The sequence below is a fragment of the Mustela nivalis genome, assembly GCF_964662115.1.
Source record: "Mustela nivalis genome assembly, chromosome: 20".
Classification (NCBI taxonomy): Eukaryota; Metazoa; Chordata; class Mammalia; order Carnivora; family Mustelidae; genus Mustela; species Mustela nivalis.
The window spans coordinates 3,841,279-3,863,351 of NC_139039.1; the positions used below are offsets into that span (position 1 = coordinate 3,841,279).

At 37.3% G+C, this 22,073-nt stretch overlaps 1 protein-coding gene across 3 annotated transcripts in view; it reads right to left on the reverse strand.

The window, feature by feature from the left end:
- HOOK3 (hook microtubule tethering protein 3) overlaps positions 1-22,073 on the reverse strand; it is a 110,153-nt gene that overhangs the window by 58,677 nt on the left and 29,403 nt on the right. For all 3 annotated transcript variants that reach the window (XR_014306642.1, XM_082715162.1, XM_082715163.1), the window contains exons 4-8: positions 20,989-21,039; positions 18,713-18,845; positions 14,214-14,281; positions 6,065-6,127; positions 4,173-4,256 (exon numbers count right to left, since the gene is read on the reverse strand). Coding sequence is in view for 2 of the 3 variants with exons in the window: in XM_082715162.1 (XP_082571288.1) it covers positions 4,173-4,256; positions 6,065-6,127; positions 14,214-14,281; positions 18,713-18,845; positions 20,989-21,039 (399 nt within the window). In the remaining variant the exon portion in view is untranslated. The remainder of the gene's footprint in view (positions 1-4,172; positions 4,257-6,064; positions 6,128-14,213; positions 14,282-18,712; positions 18,846-20,988; positions 21,040-22,073) is intronic.

The following is a 22,073-nucleotide window of genomic DNA, read 5'->3' on the forward strand; positions in this document are numbered from 1 at the left end:
AACTTTCTTCTCTACATGCAGTAATGGCTCACACAGTGACAACTTCAGTGACAACTCACACATTTCTATTTCTCAACTGGAACCCTAAACTGGGTATCATTTCCATGTGAATGTCTAAAAGGCATCTCAAACTTAAACTGTCCAATTAATTATTCCTCACTCCCCAGTTCTTCCAGTTTCTCCCATTTCGGTGAAAAGTTAACTCTATCCTTCCGGTTGCTCAGTCATAAGCCTTAACATCTTTCATCTCATATCCACAACCAATCTGTCAGCAAATACCACTTTTCACACACATTTTTACCACTTACCAGCCAAAATTCCAATCTAATCCAACAGAATTTTTTTTTTTTGCCCGGATTGCAATGACTTCTTCTTCTTTTTTTTTTTTTTAAAGATTTTATTTATTTATTCGACAGAGAGAGATCACAAGTAGGCAGAGAGAGAGAGAGAGGAGGAAGCAGGCTCCCTGCTGAGCACAGAGCCCAATGCGGGACTCGATCCCAGGACCTCGAGATCATGACCCGAGCCAAAGGCAGCGGCTTAACCCACTGAGTCACCCAGGCGCCCCACTGCAATGACTTCTTAATTAGTCTAATAAATTTGGCCCTTGCCTCCTTTTAGTCTGTTCTCCATACAGCAGCCCCATAGTCCATCAAAACAAAATGCAGACCACATGACTACTTTGCTCAAATGTTCTACTGGATTCCCATTTACTCAAAGTTAAAATCATTATAAAGTCTTATAAGGCCTCTCCAGACTGATTTCCACTTCACACACTCTCTTCTGTGGGTACTTAGTAATGTTTGTTGAATAAAAGAAGCTAAAATGCCAGCTCTATAATTTGTCAGATTTCCATAAATGCATGGGTCTTTTCTCAGAAGACAGCAGTGGCTCCACCCCGTGCCACTGGCCCATTTCATTTCTGCTCTTTAATCCTTTTTTCAAAAAAGAGGTATGTCTATATAATTAGCAGAAGTCTTTTTCACACACACAGAAAAAGGAGACCACAGGCATACCTCATTTTACTGCACATCTCAGTACTGCAAATTTTTACAAACTGAAGGTTTGTGACAACCAAGTCTACAGGCACCATTTTTCCAATAGCATTTGCTCACTTCCTGTCTGTTACATTCTGATAACTCTTGCAATATTTTAAACTTAAAACATCCCCATATAGGATGGTGAATTTAACTGATAACTTTGGAGTATGTTCTCACTGCTTCACCAACCAGCTGTTTCTTTCCCCATTGGCCTCTCTATAACCGGAGACACAATAATACTGAAATTAGGCCAATTAATAATCCTACAATGCACTGTTAAGTATTCAAGTAAAAAGTCATACATCTCTCATTTTAAATCAAAAGCTAGAAATGATTAAGCTTAGTGAGGAAGGCATGTTGAAAGCTCAGACAGGCTGAAAGCTAAGACAGCTGAAAGCTGAGACAGGCTCTTTGTATCAGTTTAGCCAAATTATGAATGCAAAGGAAAAGTTCGTGAAGGAAATGAAAAGTCTAAAGCTATTCCAGTGAACGTGCAAATGATAAAGACACACAGCCTTACTGCTGACACAGAGAAAGTTTTAGTGGTCTGGATAGAGATCAAACCAGACACAACATTCCCTTCAGGAGTCCAAACCCACAATAACTCTGAGATATGCTTGTACTGAAAAATTAATACACAAACATGATTTAAGAAAAAAAAAAAACCAGACAAGAAAAAGGGGCTTAATAGTCAGTTTTCTGTTGAGTTTTTCTACTTCCAAGAGACAATTAATTTTAACTATTCCAAACTTTACTGTTTTTGGCTGTTATTTTATATCTCTAAATGTTTTACACCACAATTTCTCGATTTACGAATCTTAGACATTATCTAGTGACTCCTTTGACAGGTTAAACTATAGTTACTTGTGTCATCTTTCCTTTCTACAAATATAATAATATCACTATTCTTGTTTCCCTCTCTGGTCATCTCTGCAACCATTTTTTTTTTTTTTTAGACTTTATTTATTTGACAGAGAGAGATCACAAGTAGGCTGAGAAGCAGGCAGAGAGAAAGGAGGAAGCAGCCTCCCTCCCTAACAGAGAGTCTGATGCGGGACTTGATCCCAGGACCCTAAGATCATGACCTGAGCTGAAGGCAGAGGCTTAACCCACTGAGTCACCTAGGCGCCCCTCATCTCTGCAATCTTAAACAAGTACTTACTCTTTTCACTCAATCCCCTACCCATTCATTCACTCACTCAGATGTTCACTGTGTGCCTATTGTATGCAGCAGGGACTACATGATCACGGAAGGCCTCCCAGGAGGCCTAATTTCATCCTGGGCACATCTCAGTGTCCAGTAAGTATTTTATGACAAATAAGTCAGGTGATTTTGAGCTGCGACTGGATGTCCAGAAGGAACCAGGCATGTAATGGGTGTTGTGCCAACAGAAGTGGTTCCTGATTCCCTTTTGGCAAGAACATTAGTGACCCTATCTTTCCTTCATGTCTTCTGTCCTTGTCTACTGCTGTCACTTTGCTTTTACTTTGGCAATAACATTTCTCTATAGGACAATTCTAAATGTTGAAATGGGTTTGTATTATTACTTTAGAGATCACATTATCAAGTGGGTCACTACTGTTTTCTGCAGAGCTAAGTGTATCATAGGGCTATAGTTTGCCAAAGTTTATCAAAGATAATGATTATATTCTAGTCATAAAAACCATCATCTCTTATTTATTATTATTATTAATCTTAGCATTTGTGTAGAGTTATGTTTTAAAATTTTGGAAAAGCAATTAATGGCACTTACACTGTGACTAGATAAATATCATTTACTGAATGACCCAGCAAGTGTGCTCTGATTATACTTCCTCCTATGTGCATCCAAAGCGATGACCAATACCTCTGCCTTTCAACGTAAAATTCTTCTATTATAAAATATTATGAACTCTGTATAGTCATAACCCAGCTTTAACAAGTATCAAAACATGGCCAATTGGGCGCCTGGGTGGCTCAGTGGGTTAAGCCGCTGCCTTCGGCTCAGGTCATGATCTCAGAGTCCTGGGATAGAGCCCCACATCGGGCTCTCTGCTCAGCAGGGAAGCTGCTTCCTCCTCTGTCTCTGCCTGCCTTTCTGCCTGCTTCTGATCTCTGTTAAGTAAATAAATAAAATCTTAAAAAAATATATATATATACACACACACACAACATGGCCAATTATGTATTTGTACCTTTTTGCCCATGCCCTGATCTAATTTTGAGGTAAATCATAAATAATTTTTTACTCTTAATTGTGAGAGATTTCCTATACACTTTAACTATCCTGTTAAGTTTTTCACTTTAACAATTCTATTTTTAGGGGCGCCTGAGTGGCTCAGTGGGTTAGGGCCTCTGCCTTTGGCTCAGGTCATGATCCCAGGGTCCTGGGATCGAGCCCCACATCCAGCTCTCTGCTCAGCGCGGAGCCTGCTTCCCTTTCTCTCTCTGCCTGCCTCTCTGACTACTTGTGATCTCTGTCTTTCAAATAAATAAATAAAATCTATAAAAACAAAAAACAAAAAACAAAAACAATTCTATTTTTAATTTACTTAAGTGTTTGTTTTCTGATTTTAGCATCATGTCCCAGATGGAGTATCTTTACTAATTTCACTGAGAGTATTAAATAGATCTAAAAATATTAATCTCTGCTACCATCCCAAATTTCTCCACTTCCTTTAGGACTATCTTCCTGTTTATCTTCCTCCTTTTCTCTTTTGTAATGCAGACTTTCCTTAATGAAGTAGTCAAAGCAAGGGTTCATGAACTTCACATTAGGGCTTATCTACAAAAAGTTGGCCTTTCTGTGTATTATGAGTATCTACTATGGATACTGGCAAACACTACAAATGAGCGCTTTAAAAAAAAAATCTCCCCCACCCCTCCCTAAAGCTAGCACAGATAGCCCCCCTTTCTTTTCTTGTTATACCATTCATTCATTTCTTCTAAATTTAATGGGGCTGCCGGAAGTAAAGAAAATTAATATATTTGATGAGTCTACTATCTTTAACCACAAATCTGTTTTTCCCCTTTTTTTCCCTTAATTAGGGTTGCATGGTAACCCAACAATACTGTATGGTAATACACAGCACGTTTGGTGTTGCTTATAGTGGTACATTTCAAACAGGTAACACACAGAAAACATCTCTAACCTGCATATCCAACTCATGGCACCTTTGAGCAATTTCTTCTTTTGCTGACAAAGCTTCATTTAGTTCCTCTGTAGTTTTCTTCAACTAGTTATAAACAAAAAGATGCAACAAACATTTCAATATGAATAGAAACGATTAATAATTACATAGGCATAACAAAGAATTAGAACACTTTCCTCTCATTTCTTTCTGAGGGGCTGGGAAAAATTGAGAACTCTTGCCAAGAGTCAAAAACAGCCATTTCTAACTTTGAATATCTTCTAGTCGTTAAGTCTTGTCTTTTCTGTACTGAATCTGGTTCTTTCCTCTTATCAAGTTTTCTTACACAAGTTTTCTTCCTGTCTGGGCTACATGATTCTTGGTAATGTTAATTCAGTAATAACTGAAAATTTTTCCCTTGATAAAATATGTATGTGCTAGAGGATGGGGGTTTCAATTGTTGAAATATATAGCCAGAGGTATTTCAACACAAAATCTTCAAGCATATTACACCTTTATGTTAATTTGTATAACAAAGTTTTAAAAAATATTTTTATTATTCTGATTCTTAACACAAACCAAACATTTCTGAGTTGTGGCCCATAAACCCTAGGTTAGCAAAGCAAGAACAAATTAATTAAAATTGATTAATTTTTAAAAAGTGATTAAAAATTATATTAGCTTTTCCATTCATGTGACCACACCTGTGTAACATAGATTAAAAAAAAAAAATCCATAAAAGGCAACAACTTTAAAATCTAACATCACAAAGTAAGAGAAGCAAATTATAACTCGAGTTAAAATTATATCATGATTGAGGGGGCACCTGGGTGGCTCAGTGGGTTAAAGCCTCTGCCTTCGGCTCAGGTCATGATCTCAGGGTCCTGGGATTGAACCCCACATCGGGCTCTCTGCTCAGCAGGGAGCCTGCTTCCTCCTCTCTCTCTGCCTGCTTCTCTGCCTACTTGTGATCTTCGAAAAAATAAATAAAATCTTAAAAAAAATAATTGTATCATGACCAAAGATCTTCCTACAAAACATTTAGAAACCAATGGTAAGAAATGAGAGATCACACGAAGATTTCTGTGTACACTTTGGAAAAGATGTCCCAGGACAGATGGAATACAGAAACTGACAATGTAAGTTGCAGTGTTTTATTGCAAAGCAGTAATTAAAATTACAAAATAACTTTTTGGCTAAAATTGCAAGAATATACTGCAGGCAGAGTTCCTTTAAGAATACAGTAGGTTCCTTGGTGCATTTAAATATCTACTGACTTTGGGATTATGGACATTGGGGAGGGTATGTGCTTTGGTGAGTGCTGTTAAGTGTGTAAACCTGGTGATTCACAGACCTGTACCCCTGGGGATAAAAATATATGTTTATAAAAAATAAAAAATTGAAAAAAAATAATAAAATAAAATAAAATAAAAAAAGAAAAGAAAAGAGATGAAAATAAATAAATAAATAAATAAATATCTACTGACTATTCCCTCACAAAGATGGAAGGGTGTAGGAGACATCTGCAATGGAAGACTCATGTGAAATAAAAGGTATTTTGTATTATAAGTAAATCATAAGATTAAAACTCATGCCACTTGCCAAGAATGCATCTATTGTGCTAAATGTGGCATAAAGATATCACCAATGGGAAGAAAAAAATCATGACTAGAAAACATGAATTACGATGACTTAAATTTATTTAAAAGTGGATCATACAATATTTTAATTATAAATTATAAATTTAATTACAAATGCATAATATCCACTAGTAAAACAGCTTAAGTGTTGAACTTATGGAAAAAACAAATAGTTAAACCAACATATTCTATAAGCAAATTCAACTGAAACATTCTTTTCATTAGTATCTGAATTTATTCTTTTCAATCGCTACATGGATAAACAATGCATACCTGGCGATCAAGGTCAACATAGGCATCATTTCCAGCAGAGACAGGTGATTCCTTACTCATCAGCTGAAATTAAGATTTAAATGATTGTAACTATGAGGCAAAAATGACATCATATAAAATACACTTAGATAACAACATGAACACCCGGGATTATAAAAATTAAAATGAAGACACAAATGTAAGAGGAACATTTTCCTATAGATTTTCAGTCTAAAATCTTTTTTATCCCAGGATAATGCCTCCATTTAAAATTACAGGTCTAAATTTTGGTGCTCATTTTTACTGTAAGGGCAGTCATAAGAATTAAGACAAATCTTTAGGTTAAAAAAGCAGCTAAGTATTTAAAAACTGACTTCTCGGTAAAAAAACAGCAACACTGATGTAACTATCTAAAATATAAATATGGGCAATATCAGTATTAGCCAAAATGAACTGGCTGATGTTTACCTCTCACACACACACACCCACACACACACACCCCTCTATTTCTTAGCATCTCTCACCCTGGTGTTGCAGAGAGAAGCCATATAACATGTGAGGGCTTGGGGGTGAAGGGGCTAAATTTCTGATTGTGACAAATGTCAGGGACAGACTCAAATGGTCCCAATTTTCTTCTCTTTCCTTCTTATGTTGAGGGACAAAAGAAAGGGGGACAATTAGAAATGTGGGGATGCACTGTTGAGAGAGATCTTGTAATATCAGCCTTCAGTAACACTCTTTGAGAGATCAGAAAATTGTTATGTTCAGCTGTACTTTTTTTCTCCTCAGTGGTTCTCAAAGTGAAGTTCTCAAACCATCAGTGTTGCTTGGAAACTCTTCAGAAATGCAAATTACTGCGTCCCAGCCCAGATCTACTGACTTAGAAACTGGGGAGGGAAGGGGAGCTGCTAGGGCTCAGCAACATATTTAATAAAGTCCTCTGGGTGACTCTAATACATACTGAAGTTTGAGAATCACTACTCTATATTAATGGGATGAGAAGAGTACAAAGTCCCTCAGCATAATTAGGAAAAAAAAAAAATCTCAGGAAGAGTAAAAAACACGGGCTTCAGTGTTTATGCTTTCCTCATGACAATATTAATCATAAGATTTTTGAGACTTCTTCCAACAAAAAATAGTCCCACTGTAAAGAATATACAATTCATAAAAATATAAAAAGGAAAACCATTATTCTACCATCCAGAACAATCACCTTTATAATTCTGAAATATTTAAGAAGCTACCATCCAAGGGTGTAGCACACATAGGTCAGGTGAGTAAGACAAGCATTATTAGAGTATGATAACCAGCTGTGCCAGACTCAGAGATGCCCTATCTAATCAGAGACCAGTAATAGAAGGACCAGAAGTGTTTCTTTGTCTTTTTCCTTTTCCCACTGTTATAGCTAAGTCCTCATGATAATATAGCAACAACTCTGAATAAAAACCCAAGTGTCCTACACTCTGAATACAACCTTTTCTCAATCCTGGTCTCTCATTCAATTACGTTTAATTTATGTGCTCCTAAATCGGAGGTTTCCAAGCCCTACACCTCCCTCCTTTCTCCTGGGCTTCTATTGAGACTCCATCCTTCTGATATTCACTTTTTTCCTTACTCTGCTGAGACTTTATACTAAACATTATTGTTTTTGCCTGCTCACATTTACCCCTCCTTCTTCTGTTAACAATATCATCTTATTTTTGGGAACTTCCCTCCCCTGCTTTAGGTTCCATGGTTCACCATTTGTTTAACCAATTACCTTCTACTTTCTAGTTCAGATTTTTCAGTCTATTCCGTTGATGACCTTTGTCAATATCTCAATTTTCTTATCTTCAAGTCTTTCTTCCTGGCAAAATCTCAGTATAATATTATTCTACCTACCTATCTCTTCTGGCCATAAACCAGACAATTAAGTACTGAGAGTAAAAAACCAAACAAACAAAAATTTAAATCAGAAAACACTATTAATACATAGTTTCTAATTTTCAACTGGGCCTTTAAAGTTGCTTCTAAAGTACAATTATGCTTCCACTGTCAGCAGTCTCTTTATTCCTTTTATAGATGATTCTAAACCTTTCTTATTTCTCAAATTTCTGCACTCTTCATCAGAAAACCTTGTCTCTGAATAAGAATGTCCCATGTCTTAATTTACAAAATTGGCAACGTTCATGACCACACTTTCCTTTTTCAATTTTGTTTTAAGACAAGTGCTACTTCTCCCTTGAAAGCTAATCCCACGTGTGCTCCCTGACCCAATCTCTTCTCAGCTTCTTTAGTAGGATGGCTATTCTAAAAAGGATGGGCAGAGGTGCCTAGGTGGCATAGTCAGTTCAGTGTCCGACTCTTGGTTCTTCAGATCAGGCTGTGATGTCAGGGTCTTGGGATTGACCCCTACATCAGGCTCCACACTCAAGACAGAATCTGCTTGAGTTTCTCTCTCTCCCCCACCCTCTACCCCTCCTGCTTGTGCATGCTCTAAAAATAAATGAACAGATCTTTTAAAAAAAGAAAGGACATTCACAAAGAGGTGGAAAAAACAGAATCCTAGTACACTGCTGGTAGGAATGTAAAATGCTGCAGGATGTGTGGAAAACAAGTTGGTGCTTTCTCAACAAAGTTAAACATAATTACCATATGACCAAGAAACTCAATTTCAATATGCCCAGAAGAATTAAATTAATAGTGGATGTTTAAAAGAAAACCAAAACGCTTATATTAACATTCACAGCATTATTCACAATAGCCAAAAGGTAGGAACAACCCCAAATGTCCCTCAACTTAAGAATAAACAAAATGCTGCACATCCATACAATGGATTTTTCAGCCATAAAAAAGAGCAAGTATTAATACGTGCTACAAAATAACCTTGAAAGTATCATGCTAAATGAATAAAGACAGACACAAAAGGCCACATATCATATGATTCCATTTATATGAAATATCCAGAATATGGAAATTCATACAGACAGAAAGCAGACTTCCGGCTGACATAGGCTGGAGAGAGGAGGAAATGAGAACAGCCTATGTAGTGGACGTAAAGGGTTTCCTTTTGTGGTGATGGAAAAAGGTGGAACAAAATAGTCACCATGTTTGCACAACATTATGAACACACTAAATGTCACTAATGGCAAGTATTTGTTATGCATATTTTACCACAGTAAGTAAATAAATGTCAGTAGTACCTGAATAAAGAAATATAAATAGAATATAACCTTAAAAAAAAAAAAAAAGACTACCACTTTAAAGAAGCCCTTATTACTTCCATTATTCTATCCAGCTACTCCCCCCCCACCTTCTTCCCCTTGGTCCCATCAGTTACCAATCCTATGGATTCAAGCTCCTATAAGTTTCCAAATCTGTGCACCTGTCTCCACCCTGACTGCCATAACCTTGTTCAGGCTTCTATCATTCACTCTTGGTAATTAAATATTAATTACTAAGGTCTCTTAAGTGCTCTCCCTTTTTCTAGCCCTGTTTTTCTCCAAACCATTCTTCTCATCATATACATTTTCTTAAATAAAGACTTTAATATATTTTCTCCTTAAAATCTATTCACTGATTTCCAAAATCCCAATTCCCAAAGGAAACTGCTCAATATTTTAATGACTTTAGATCTCTTGTTTCATTTCTAAGCACTTGCTATACCTCACCATGGTCGCTTTGGGTAACCAACATTCCAGATAAGTCTTGCTTTCTCTTGCCTCCTGGACTTTACCACAATTTTTGCCCTTTCCTTACCTCATCTCATTCCATGCTCAGTCAAGATGCCACCTTCTTGGGGTACCTGGGTGACTCAGTGGGTTAAGGCCTCTGCCTTCAGCTCAGGTCATGATCCCAGTGTCCTGGGATCGAGCCCACACTGGCCTCCCAGCTCATCAAGGAGTCTGCTTCTCCCTCTCCTTCTGCCCCTCCCTGCCTTGACTCTGTCTCAAATAAATAAAATCTTAAAAAAATTTTTTTAAACAAATTACTATCAACTATACTTCCATGAAATCGAGGTAGCCTAATTTAAACACTTGCTTCCCAATGGGTGCACACTGTTGTCATATTTCTATTAAAATAAAATAGTCTGGAGGTGCTTAGGTGGCTCATTCGGAAGAGCATGTGATTCTTGATCTTGGGGTAGTGAGTTCAAGCCCCACACTGGGTCTAGTAGAGATTAACTTAGATAAACTTTAAAACATTATGTAAGATAGTTTGATAAACACTGTTGTGTTCAATCTTGGTCTGAATGTCTAAATAATTCCTTGGGCTAGATTCATAGAATTAATAGTCATTTGGTGACATTTTATTTTTTTATTTTTAGCAATTTTATAACTGTTTTTTTTTTTTAAGATTTTAAAAATTTATTTGACAGAGAGAGATCACAAGTAGGCAGAGAGGCAGGCAGAGAGAGAGTGGGAAGCAGGCTCCGTGGTGAGCAGAGAGCCGGATGTGGGGCTCAATCCCAGAACCCTGAGATCATGACCTGAGCCGAAGGCAGAGGCTTAACCCACTGAGCCACCCAGGTGCCCCGACATATTTTAATTTTAAAAATATTCCTATAATACAAACCTATAATTATAGAAAAATTGGCAAATACAGAAAAGAGCACGCAATATCCAACCATTTGGAGATGGTTAACATTTTGTCATTTTTCACTCATCTTAATTTCTATTTTAAACAGAAATGGGATTTTATTGCTCATGTGCCCTGTTTCCCTAATAAGCCTTACCCATATTTTTATATATTTTTCAGAAATTCACTTTAACGCTACCTAATATGTCAATATATTATTCTACTATAATTTAGGTGGTTAGGCTATTTCTGTTTCCGTACTAGAAAATAATGTGAAAAAAAATCTTGAGGCACTACAGCATAATGGTTCTAGGTGTGGGCTGGGCTCTGAACTCAGACTGCTTAGATCTAAGTTCTAACTCTGCCGCTACTTCTTGTGTGAACTTGAGGTTACTCACACTGTCTATGCTTCAGTTTCCCCTTTAATAAACTGGGGACAATAACAGTGTATACCTCAAAATATTAAATTTTTCATTTTAAAAATTTTTGATAAAATTAGGGCGCCTGAGTGGCTCAGTTGGTTAAAGCCTCTGCCTTCGGCTCAGGTCATGATCCCAGGGTCCTGGGATCATGCCCCACATTGGGCTCTCTGCTCAGCGGGGAGCCTGCTTCCCCCAGCTCTCTCTGCCTGCCTCTCTGCCTACTTGTGATCTCTGTCATATAAATAAATAAAATGTTTTAAAAAATAAAGTAAATAATATAAATAAAATTAAATAAAAATAAAATTAAAAAATTTGCCAATTTACTAATTTTAAGTCTACATTTCAATAGCATTAATTATAATTGTGAATTTTATTTTTTTATTTTTATTTTTTTTTTTTAAAGATTTTATTTATTTATTTGACAGAGAGATTACAAGTAGGCAGAGAGGCAGGCAGAGAGAGAGAGGAGGAAGCAGGCTTCCTGCTGAGCAGAGAGCCCGATGTGGGGCTCAATCCCAGGACCCTGGGATCATGACCTGAGCCAAGGCAGCAGCTTAACCCACTGAGCCACCCAGGTGCCCTATAATTGTGAATTTTAAATGAGTTAATAGACACAATGCATTTATTAAGTACTAGCACTATCTAGCACATAGTAGGTTTGACATAATATCTGCTATTACTATATCTCTGTATTTCAGATCTCCTTAGGATAAATTCCTAAAAACAGAATTATAGGATCAATTATAGTTAGGCAGAACTGTTAGTGGTCCTTTATTCTTTTTCTTATTTTTGGAGTAACAGACTCCTCAGATTTTGGCTGGTTTTGTGACTATCTGTGTAGCTCCATGAATAATTTCTGGCTAACACGGGTGAGAACTGCTGAGTTTATTTAGAGGAAGTGGATAACTCTTCCCTCAGTCCTTCCTGATGGCTGGAAATGGAATGTGATAGATGGAACCTGAGAAGCCACAGCTGAACCACTAAGTTGGAAACATGTCTTAAGAAATAAGAAAGCTGTGTCCCTGATGACTACAGAGCAAAATCCAAGATGACTTAAGAGCAAAATAACTTCTATCTTGCTTGAGAGATCATCATTTTGATATTTTAACACTCACGACCTAATATCTCATATAATACAAGAGTATAATATTTTTAAAAAGATGTACCAGTTCGATCTTCCTATCATCAGAGCTGACAGCTAAACTGATCATCTTTTAAAAGCTTTGTTTTTTGGGGGTGCCTGGGTGGCTTAGTCGTTAAGCATCTGTCTTTGGCTCAGGTCACAATCCCAAGGGTCCTGGGATAGAGCCCACATCGGGTTCCCTGCTCCATGGGAAACCTGCTTCTCCCTCTCCTATTCCCCCTGCTTGTGTTCCCTCTCTTGCTGTGTCTCTCTCTGTCAAATAAATAAATAAAATCTTGAAAAAAATAAATGAATAAAACAAAAGCTTTGCTTTTTTGAAAGGTCCTGTAGTAAGAAATTTGGCTGACCTTTTGTCCTGTTACTGGCAAGCAGCCCCTCAATCTCTGGTATTTCCTTCCTGATAAGAGTAACTTTGTTATTTGTGGGTCCTAGGTAGTTAAAGCTAAAAAACTGGATGATCAAATTGGGGGCTGGCCATGCCAGAAAAACCAGTCATGTATCAGAGGACTGTGTCTTTGAGCCACTTCATAATCAGTCTGACTTTTGGGGGGAGGAGTGCTGGAAACTGCCTTCAACCCCATGGTCACTGATAGAATCAATCACACCCACATAATGAAACCCCAATAAAAACTTGGAAACATGAAAACTCAGGTGGGCCTCTCCAGTTGGCAGTACCTTGGAACTGTCACACAGTAATGTGCTGGGAGTGTGATAGATCTTGATTCCACAGAGAGGGAACAATAGAAACTTTGCATTTGGGACTTCGTAAACCTCACTATATGCATTTTTGGGGTGGGGGGATTTGGTTCTGGTTTGTATTCACTTGCTATAATAGTACTGTCATCATTCCTGAGTTCTGTGAGTCAGAACCCTGGGGGGAGGTGGTGGGAACTCCTGGATTTATAGTCAGATGGTCAGATTTCTTAAAATATACAACTTTACTTAACGGACATTTAGCATTTTTCATGCTGTTGTATTTTTTTCTTTGTCAGTTGCATGTTCAAGTCCTATACTTTTCTCTAGTACCCCTAAGGGTTTATTCCACTGCCTTCATGATTAAAAACATTCTCACATCTGGAAATCAACTGGTTATTAACTTACATTTTATTTTTACTTTTATAGTTTTATGTCTCACTTTTGATGGAGCTCACAACACGCTACCCCAAAGTATGGCACCTTGGCACAGTGAATACTTCAAGCTGAACGAATTTGAGAAAGAGCAGGTACAGGATAGATTTTTCTACCTTCTCCTGAAGCAGGTCATAAAATCCTCATGTAAGAGGTGTCTTCCCTATTCTCAAAGCAAAGGAAAGAAGCATCCTTATCTCCAAAGATAGAGGGATTTTCAAAGAATCTTGAATCAACAGGAATTGCTATTTCCCCCAGGTTACTATCCTTAGCTCAAACCCTTGTATACCCTATCACATTTTTCCATGATTCTCCATTCTTCATCAAACTCAGCCCTAAAACCCTCAAGTTTAAACACTTCTTTGAAAAAAATAAAAAACAAATACTTTCTTCATTTTCATTTCCTTAAGAAGGTCTCTATGTCATGTAAAACTCAAATACATGTGTATTCTTTTTAATCTCTCCTTTGATACAGAGATCTCAGCTGAAAACTTGGATGGGTAGAAGAAAAAGGTATTTTTCCTCCCCTACAGTAGCTTTGGGTATGGTTGGAGTTGAAGACCCACCTTCTGCCAAACGAGAAACCAATAATTAAGCGTGAGGTAGACTGCTAGTTTAAGATATGTATTTACAATGGCTTTAGAAATTAGTCTACTATTTGTAGTTCATTGGGGCATTTTTAAAAGTTAGGAGTAGTTACTGAATACCTATACCTACAAGACAAATGTGTAAGATTTAAATACAAATGAGAAATTTAAATGTATGATTTTTTAAAAATAAAAATGAGACACAGTATATCATAAGTGCAAAGAAAAAAATTCTCAAAAAATGAGGAGAATCTTTTTAAAATTTCCACATCTACTATTCCAGTTTGCTCCTTTAATTTCTCACGAACAGTAAGCATAAAGCTCCAACATACCTCTTGAATGGCTGTCATGACAACATGTTGAACAGATTCCTCCATCATCATAATGGCTTGGATGTACTCTGAAAATAAGAACAATCTGGAATGTCACTGTTCAAGTTAAAGGTACTCAAGGAGTTAAGTCTCACACTTCATGAATTCTTTTAAGTAGTTTTCTGTATTTTCATTCTTCCTAGGAATTCTTCATGTTATATGCACCACAGGTAAGTAAAGGCTGCAAATCACAGTACTTCGGTTTCGTTAAGATAAGCCTACCACCACCACCATCACCATTACAAAGTTGAGGCTACAGCTAAAGGTCACAGGAATATAGCTTCTTAGGGATATTAGACGATGAAACAGCAAAGCCTAAAGCCAGAATGGGAAGAATTCCTTATTACTATTCCTAAAATTTAAAAATTATCTGTCTCTGTTACATATATATACTTTGTTACAGGTTAAAAAAAACTCTGATGTCTGTGCTTTATTCTTGTGTGACATCAAAGCATTGCATCATGTAAAATTCCTACCTTAATACTTTCTATTAAAGAATAATCTTAATAAACTTGAGAGCTGCTTAGGACAAAGAATTAAAATGAAGATAGAAAGTGACATCATAATTAAATGAATACTGCATTACCCTGGACTTTAAAATACACACATCACTAATAAGCTAAAGTACCATCTTCATCAATCTTGCTCACTCTACTCTCACCACTACCAGAAAGAGAAGGATCTCTTAGCTGTCATTAGAAAAAGATAGTTTCTTGTCTTATGAATAAGCACTAGAAGTAATTTTCCTTGTTTACAAATCCAGCAATGAATGGAAAAAGTGGCATTAAACAAAACAAAAATCAACAGGCCATCTGGGTTCTAACAAATATGGTAAATATGTTTTAATAAGTAACATTTAGAAGAGTAAAGTAATTAGGGAATTTTAGCCTCAACCTGCCTCTCTTCCCATACATCCAAAAAAACCTCTCCACACATATACCAGAAGCTTGTCTCAGCACTTCAAGTATTACATGACGGAGTCTCACTGTGAAACTGTTAAAGTGATCTTTTGGTAAAAGAGTCATCTATTTGGAATGTCAAGCTGTATAATGCTTTGCGTGATGGATCTCATTTAAAAAAACGAGAGTGTTTTGGCAGCACTACTAAATTCTGACATTCTGGTTGTTAATGCCAAAGCTTTTTGTTAATCAAAAACATATTTTTAAGCAAGTGTTGTTCTAAGGATACTTCTACCCAATCAAATGTGTGGTGACATACAAATATACACAACACCCTTAAATCACAGGCATTTCTTAGAATAACAGTAAGAATGTTCAAGAACAACTATTTGGAAAAAAAAATCCTTTATTCTGAGCTCAATTTTTGTTGTTGTTGTTAACGATTTTATTTATTTATTTGTCAGAGAGAAAGCAGAAGCATGGAGAGCTACAGGCAGAACAGGCAGAGCAGGCTGAGGGAGAAGCAGGCTCCCTGCTGAGCAAGGAGCCCGATGTGGGACTTGATCCCAGGGCCCTGGAATCATGATCTGCCGAAGGCAGATGCTTAACCTACTGAGCCACCCAAGCGTCCCTAAGTTTTTTTTGTTTTGTTAACAAGGAGCATCCTGTAAATCTTGGAATAAAAAGGAGTACTTTTTGATATTCTGCTCAGAGGTATGAAACAAAAAAATCACAAGACGCTGGAGAAAATGGTACAGCTAGGATGACTAAACAGCTCTTGAAATAAAAGACTGTGAACATAGAAAAGAAAAAGCAGTGGCACTGATAACGGGGAAGGAAAATTTAATGACAACCGACTGGAAGTGAAGAAAATAACAGCGGGAACAGGGAGGTTAGGAAGTTAGTTAGGTGTGAGAGGGGAAGCGTTAGTTAAGAAGCGGTGTTGCCACGTCAAGGCCCTTCCCCGCGAACACCGTAAAATGCTACATGGTAAAATGACAACGAGAACTATGTTAATGTACAATCTGTAAAAAGCAAAAAAACAAAACAAAACAAAACCCAAAACACAAAACAAAACAAAAAAAAACCCCAACAAAAACCTTACAAATCTTTAGTGTCCAAAATACAAGTATATACGATTATTGGGTACAGATCTATGAGGCTGGATAATGAGGTATGCTAGGTCAGCAAATTATCCTGAAAACTTAGCTTTTAGGGCCAGAATTTATAGCAGATTAGTATAAAGAATATGATGTTTAAACATGGAGAGACATCAGTTGTTGTCCTTGCCTAGCTTTTCACAAACCAGAAATCCTGGGCAAGTTATAGAATACTTAGTTTTCCTAATGTGTAAAAAGTATTTTTTGTTCTATTAGTACCTAGTAGAGCACTGGGCAGAAGAGAGACATTCAGTAATTCAGTGTGTTTTCTACTACTTATCTTTGCTTTTTCAATTTTAGCATCATTTATTTTCCCCAATTTGAGAAGTCAGATGGCCAAGATAAAAGTATCCTAGGTCAATGTTCTGAGCAATCACTTCTTACCTCCAGTAATTGAAAACTCATCTAAACATAAGGCCTTTTTTATTTGTATAGTGCTTTACGGATTACAAAGCAAATACACATACACAATTTCATTCATTCCTCATGACCACCAGGTTTTGCATCCTCATTCTGTAGCTGAGGAAACAGGCTGAGTGCCTAGTCCAATGTCAGTCAGGTAGCAAATGGAAGATCTTTAGTAAGCCTCACATTATACATCAGAAATGTGCAGTAACAAGTAATACTGAACTCAGGAATTAATTTACTTTGATTCTTAGCTCTCAACTTTGTTTCTGAAAACAGAATGCCCTCTGGATAAATATGATGTTAAAAATCCCATTCAAAGTTTTCATCATTTATAAACAATTTCAGGGGAGAAACCGAACCTAGGTGTTACAGGAGAAACTTAGTCTGTGTGAGCAGCTCGATTGTCTGCTTTTCCACAGGACTACGGATATAGGAAACATCCTTGTGTTCTCCTAGTTCTACCCTGTGGTAAATCCAATTAGCCAACTCTTAATAGCTCTTTGCTTCTAAGAGGTGATGACTCTCTTAACAGAATAAACATATAAGAGGTCATTATTTGAATTCAGCGAACTTTATTAAATAAATTTTCATACCCCCTTTAAAATCAAAGCATTTACTTAGAGATTTAATGTGTTTTAAATCTTATTTATATGAATCTTCTAATCTTCGGCAAAAAACGTTTAGATATTTTAGTAATATACAAAATGCACAAGTGTAGAAAATTCTCTATTTTAATTCTTGAGTTGAACTGAATAAGCAAACTAAAACCTACTTTAAGAGCATGCATGCTAAAAATCTAAAAAGAATGGGGACAAAGAGAAATACATTGTTAGAAAAAACTCAGATCACAGACCAAATACTAGCCATAGCTTCAAGAAAACAACGTTGACCATTATTAAACTTGTCACAAGAACACTTAAAATGTATAGACAAGTCAAATAAAAATCTATTTTACATCACCAGGGGTTAGGTAAAAGGAATAAGTAAAAAATCTTTGGGCTTAAAAAAAAATCTGTCTCCTATGAAGGTCATAGTCTAGTATAATAGTAAAATACTATTTAATCATTATTTAGAATAGTCCCCTTCTGTTTCATCACCCTTCTTCCCTTCCTCACTGTTTTCTAATTATATTTGTGTTTTTTTTTTTTAAACCTCTCAAAGGTAACCTAAGTCTTTCTGACATTCAGTTCCTACTCTTCAGACTACTCTTAGTCTATCCTTCTCTCCAATTTTGCTTAAATAACTTCCCTGGCCCATGCCTGGACCAGCTCCCCCATTACACTTTACCTTCACAGCACTCATCACCACTTGGAACACACAGCTGTGTGTGGCATTGCTTACTGCCCTCCCCTCCACTCACCGAACAGTTCCACATGGGCAGGTGCGGTGTCTGTTCTGTCTGGCACTGTGTTCCTATCCCTGGCATAATGCACGAGTTCAGTAAATTCTGTGATATAAATCCCTCATACTTGTAATTTAAAGTATCCAATTTTAAGTGCCCAGAGCTGATTTGATCCAGTTTAACCTTCTCATTATTACTGATGTTAATTTAGCTGGACCTTGTCCAATTAACAGTAAATTTGATCACATTCAGTGTAGTTAAAAATAATCCAAAGAATTATGTAGTCTTGCTTAAAGGAAAAGAATAGCATCACAATCAAGTTTAATCTAAATTGCAAAACTCTTCTACTTGCAAACAAAGTACCAGAAAAATTACAGAAAATGGCATTGTTTGGAGCACCTGGCTGGCTCATTTGGTACAGTGGACAACTCCTGAACTCTCAGAGTCATGAGCTGGAGCCCCATGTTGGGTGTGGAGCCTACTTTGCAGGGAGAAAAAGAAAATGGCATTGTTTGAGGATGGCCTTATGAAGATATTATTGTTGATATTATTGAAGATATTATTTATAAGTAATATATACAATATGTATTACTTTCCTTAATTATTAATTTCCTTAATTATTTTAAATGCATACACTAACATATAAATTACCTTGCTTCTGTTCACAGTTCACAGCACAGCCCAAGATGAGTTGAAGCATCCTTCCGAGCTCTGCCGCATCAGAATGTTCTCCAATAAGATTCACATCAGGAAGGGTAAAGTCATTAATTTGCTGTCCTAAAATCTGAATGGAGACAACAGGATTAGAATTACACTTATATTTTACATCCAAATAAAACATTTGATACAGATTAGTTTGTCAGCACCAGAAACTCATTGCTAACAACAGAGCTGTTATGTCAGCTTCAGGCCCAATTTCTTTTATCTCCCATACCTAAGTTATAACAACCTCCATCACCACAACTTAGACCCCAATCTGGTATGTATGTACACTGACCAAAGAAACTGAGTACTTTGAGCTCTTCACCACCCCAGAAAGACAATTTCTCTGAAGTTCAAAGTACAGCCTGAACAAGGGGGTACCAGAAAGAGGAGAGATTAAATATAGGTTCTTGCCCCAACAGTAAGATTCCCCCCAAACATGTTCACTCTATTTGACTCCAAAATGCTGATAGCCAAACACGTATATCAGGAAGGAGAATGAAAGACTCCTTCATGGGGAAATTGGCCCCAAATGAAATGAAATATATGCGAAGGGTAAGTTTCTTTTTTTTTTTTTTTTTTTAATTTTTTTTAAGATCTTATTTATTTATTTGACAGAGAGAGATCACAAGTAGGCAGAGAGGCAGGCAGAGAGAGAGAGGAGGAAGCAGGCTCCCTGCTGAGCAGAGAGCCCGATGCGGGACTCGATCCCAGGACCCTGAGATCATGACCTGAGCCGAAGGCAGCGGCTTAACCCACTGAGCCACCCAGGCGCCCAAGGGTAAGTTTCTATAAGCATACAGTGAAAAAAGAAAATCCTAAAAACAGAACCAGGGCGCCTGGGTGGCTCAGTGTGGTTAAGCCTCTGCCTTTGTCTCAGGTCATGATCTCAGGGTCCTGGGAGCCCGCATTGGGCTCTCTGCTCAGCGGGGAGCCTGCCTCTCCCTCTCTCTGCCTGCCTCTCTGCCTACTTGTGACCTCTCTCTGTCAAATAAATAAAGAAAATCTGTTTTAAACAACAACAACAACAACACAGAAGCAGAATGAATATGGCTCTAGCATTATGGGTAAACAGGTTAAAGAGGTCACGCAGTGTCTGGTGGCTCATGGTAACAGGTAGAAATATGATTCTTAATACAACAGGAAACCATAAAAGACACAAAAGTGGCATAATCAGACTTATATTTTTAAATATTACTCAGGCTTTTTGGGGGACTGGGTGGCTTGGTGGGTTAAAGCCTCTGCCTTCGGCTCAGGTCATGATCCCAGCTTCTGGGATTTAGTCCCGCATTGGGCTCTTTGCTTAGCAGGAAACCTGCGTCCCATCCCCTCTCTCTGCCTGCCTCTCTGCCTACTTGTGTTCTCTGTTAGTCAAATAAATAAAATAAAATCTTAAAAAAAAAAATATTCAGGTTTTAGAGTGTAGAATAAGAACAGACTGTAGAGAGGCAAGGGTGAAATCAGGATTACCAGTCAGACTACTCTAGAAATCTAAGCAAGAGCTAATGATGGCTTGGTAGAAGGTGGTAGCAGTTAGAGATAGAAAAAGCTGTTATTTTGGAGATTTAACTAGTAAGTCTTATGATGATATCAAAGAAGGACTACAGGATTATTTATAGGTTTTGGGCTTGAGTAATAGGGTGGACGGCAGGAGCACTTACTGAGTTGTGAAGATAAATGATTTATGTATGTATAGACGTAGGTATAAATGCAGATAAAATTGTGGGGCTTCCAGGGTATGTTATGTCCATTTGACATCTGTGATCATGAAATTTTAAAGTAAAACTAGTTCTACTGCCTGATTTTTTTCCCCCAAGGTATGCCTTGACTGTTCTGATGTTAGATTCAGAGAATAAATTGAATTAATCTAGGGATGAGGGTCTGCCAAGAAATAAAACTAAAGTAAGCAAGGGAGTTGGCTATTATGATACCAGGATTCTAAACCACCTTCACAAGGGGAGAAAGGAAGAGTTAACAGATGGCAGAAAAGGAAATATAACAAATTAATAATCATCTACAAACTATCTATATTACAGTGAAAAAGAGCATTTACCTACTACCTACCTAATAGATAGCTGTCTGAACCAACATCCTAAAAACCATACAGTGGAAGATAAGTGGTAAATTTTGGGTAAATTTTCCTTTACTTGAAACTATTGAAAAATATTGTAAAATTAAATTATCCTATAGTAATACTTCAAAGCAGAGTGAGAAAAAGTCCTTACCTCATGATTGTAATCCAGGATTCCCTTTAAAATTTTCTTTAAATTGCTTATCTGTTTAGAGAGAAATAAAACAACTGCGTAAAAGGTAAGCACAAATCAAAATATAATTTAACATAAAAAATTTCTGGGGGCAGCTGGGTGGCTTAGTTAAACATCTGCTTTTGGCTCAGGTCATGATCTCAGGGTCTTAGGATCAAGCCCCACATCACTGAGCTCCCAGCTCAGTGGGGAGCCTACTTTTCTTCCTCTCTCTCTCCCTCTGCCCACTCCCCACATACTTGCTCACTCTCTCTGAAATAAAATCTTAAAAATTTCTGAACCAACTAATTATTCTATTAATCATAATAAATACTAAAAAAAATTCAACAGTACATGTGAACTACCCTAATCATCAAAAAAGGACTATCAATTTATCAATGGCTCAATTTAAGTGATCTCAAGAGATTTATTAAAAAAAATTTGTTTTCAGGGGCACCTGGGTGGCTCAGTGGTTTAAAGCCTCTGCCTTCGGCTCAGGTCCTGATCCCAGGGTCTTGGGATCGAGCCCCACATCAGGCTCTCTGCTCAGCAGGGAGCCTGCTTCCTCCTCTCTCTGTCTGCCTCTCTGCCTCCTTGTGATCTCTGTCTCTCAAATAAATAAATAAATAAAATATTTAAAAAAAAAAATTTGTTTTCAGGGATGCCTGGGTGGCTCAGTCAGTTAAGCATCTGCTTTCAGCTCATTTCACGATCCTAGGGTCCTGGATCGAATCCCAAGTCGGGTTCCTTGCTCCCCCTTTGCCTCTACCGCTCCCCACTTGTGCTTGCTCTCGGTCTCTGACAAATAAATAAAATCTCAAAAAAAAAAAAAAGATTAATTAAAAAATTGTTTCCAGGGGTGCCTGGGTGGCTCAGTGGATTAAGCCTCTGCCTTCCGCTCAGGTCATGATCTCAGGGTCCTGGGATTGAGCCCCGAGTCAGGTTCTCTGCTCAGCAGGAAGCCTGCTTCCTCCTCACTGTCCGCCCGCCTCTCTACCTACTTGTGATCTCAGTCTGTCAAATAAATAAATAAAATCTTAAAAAAAATTGTTTCCAATCATGTTAAA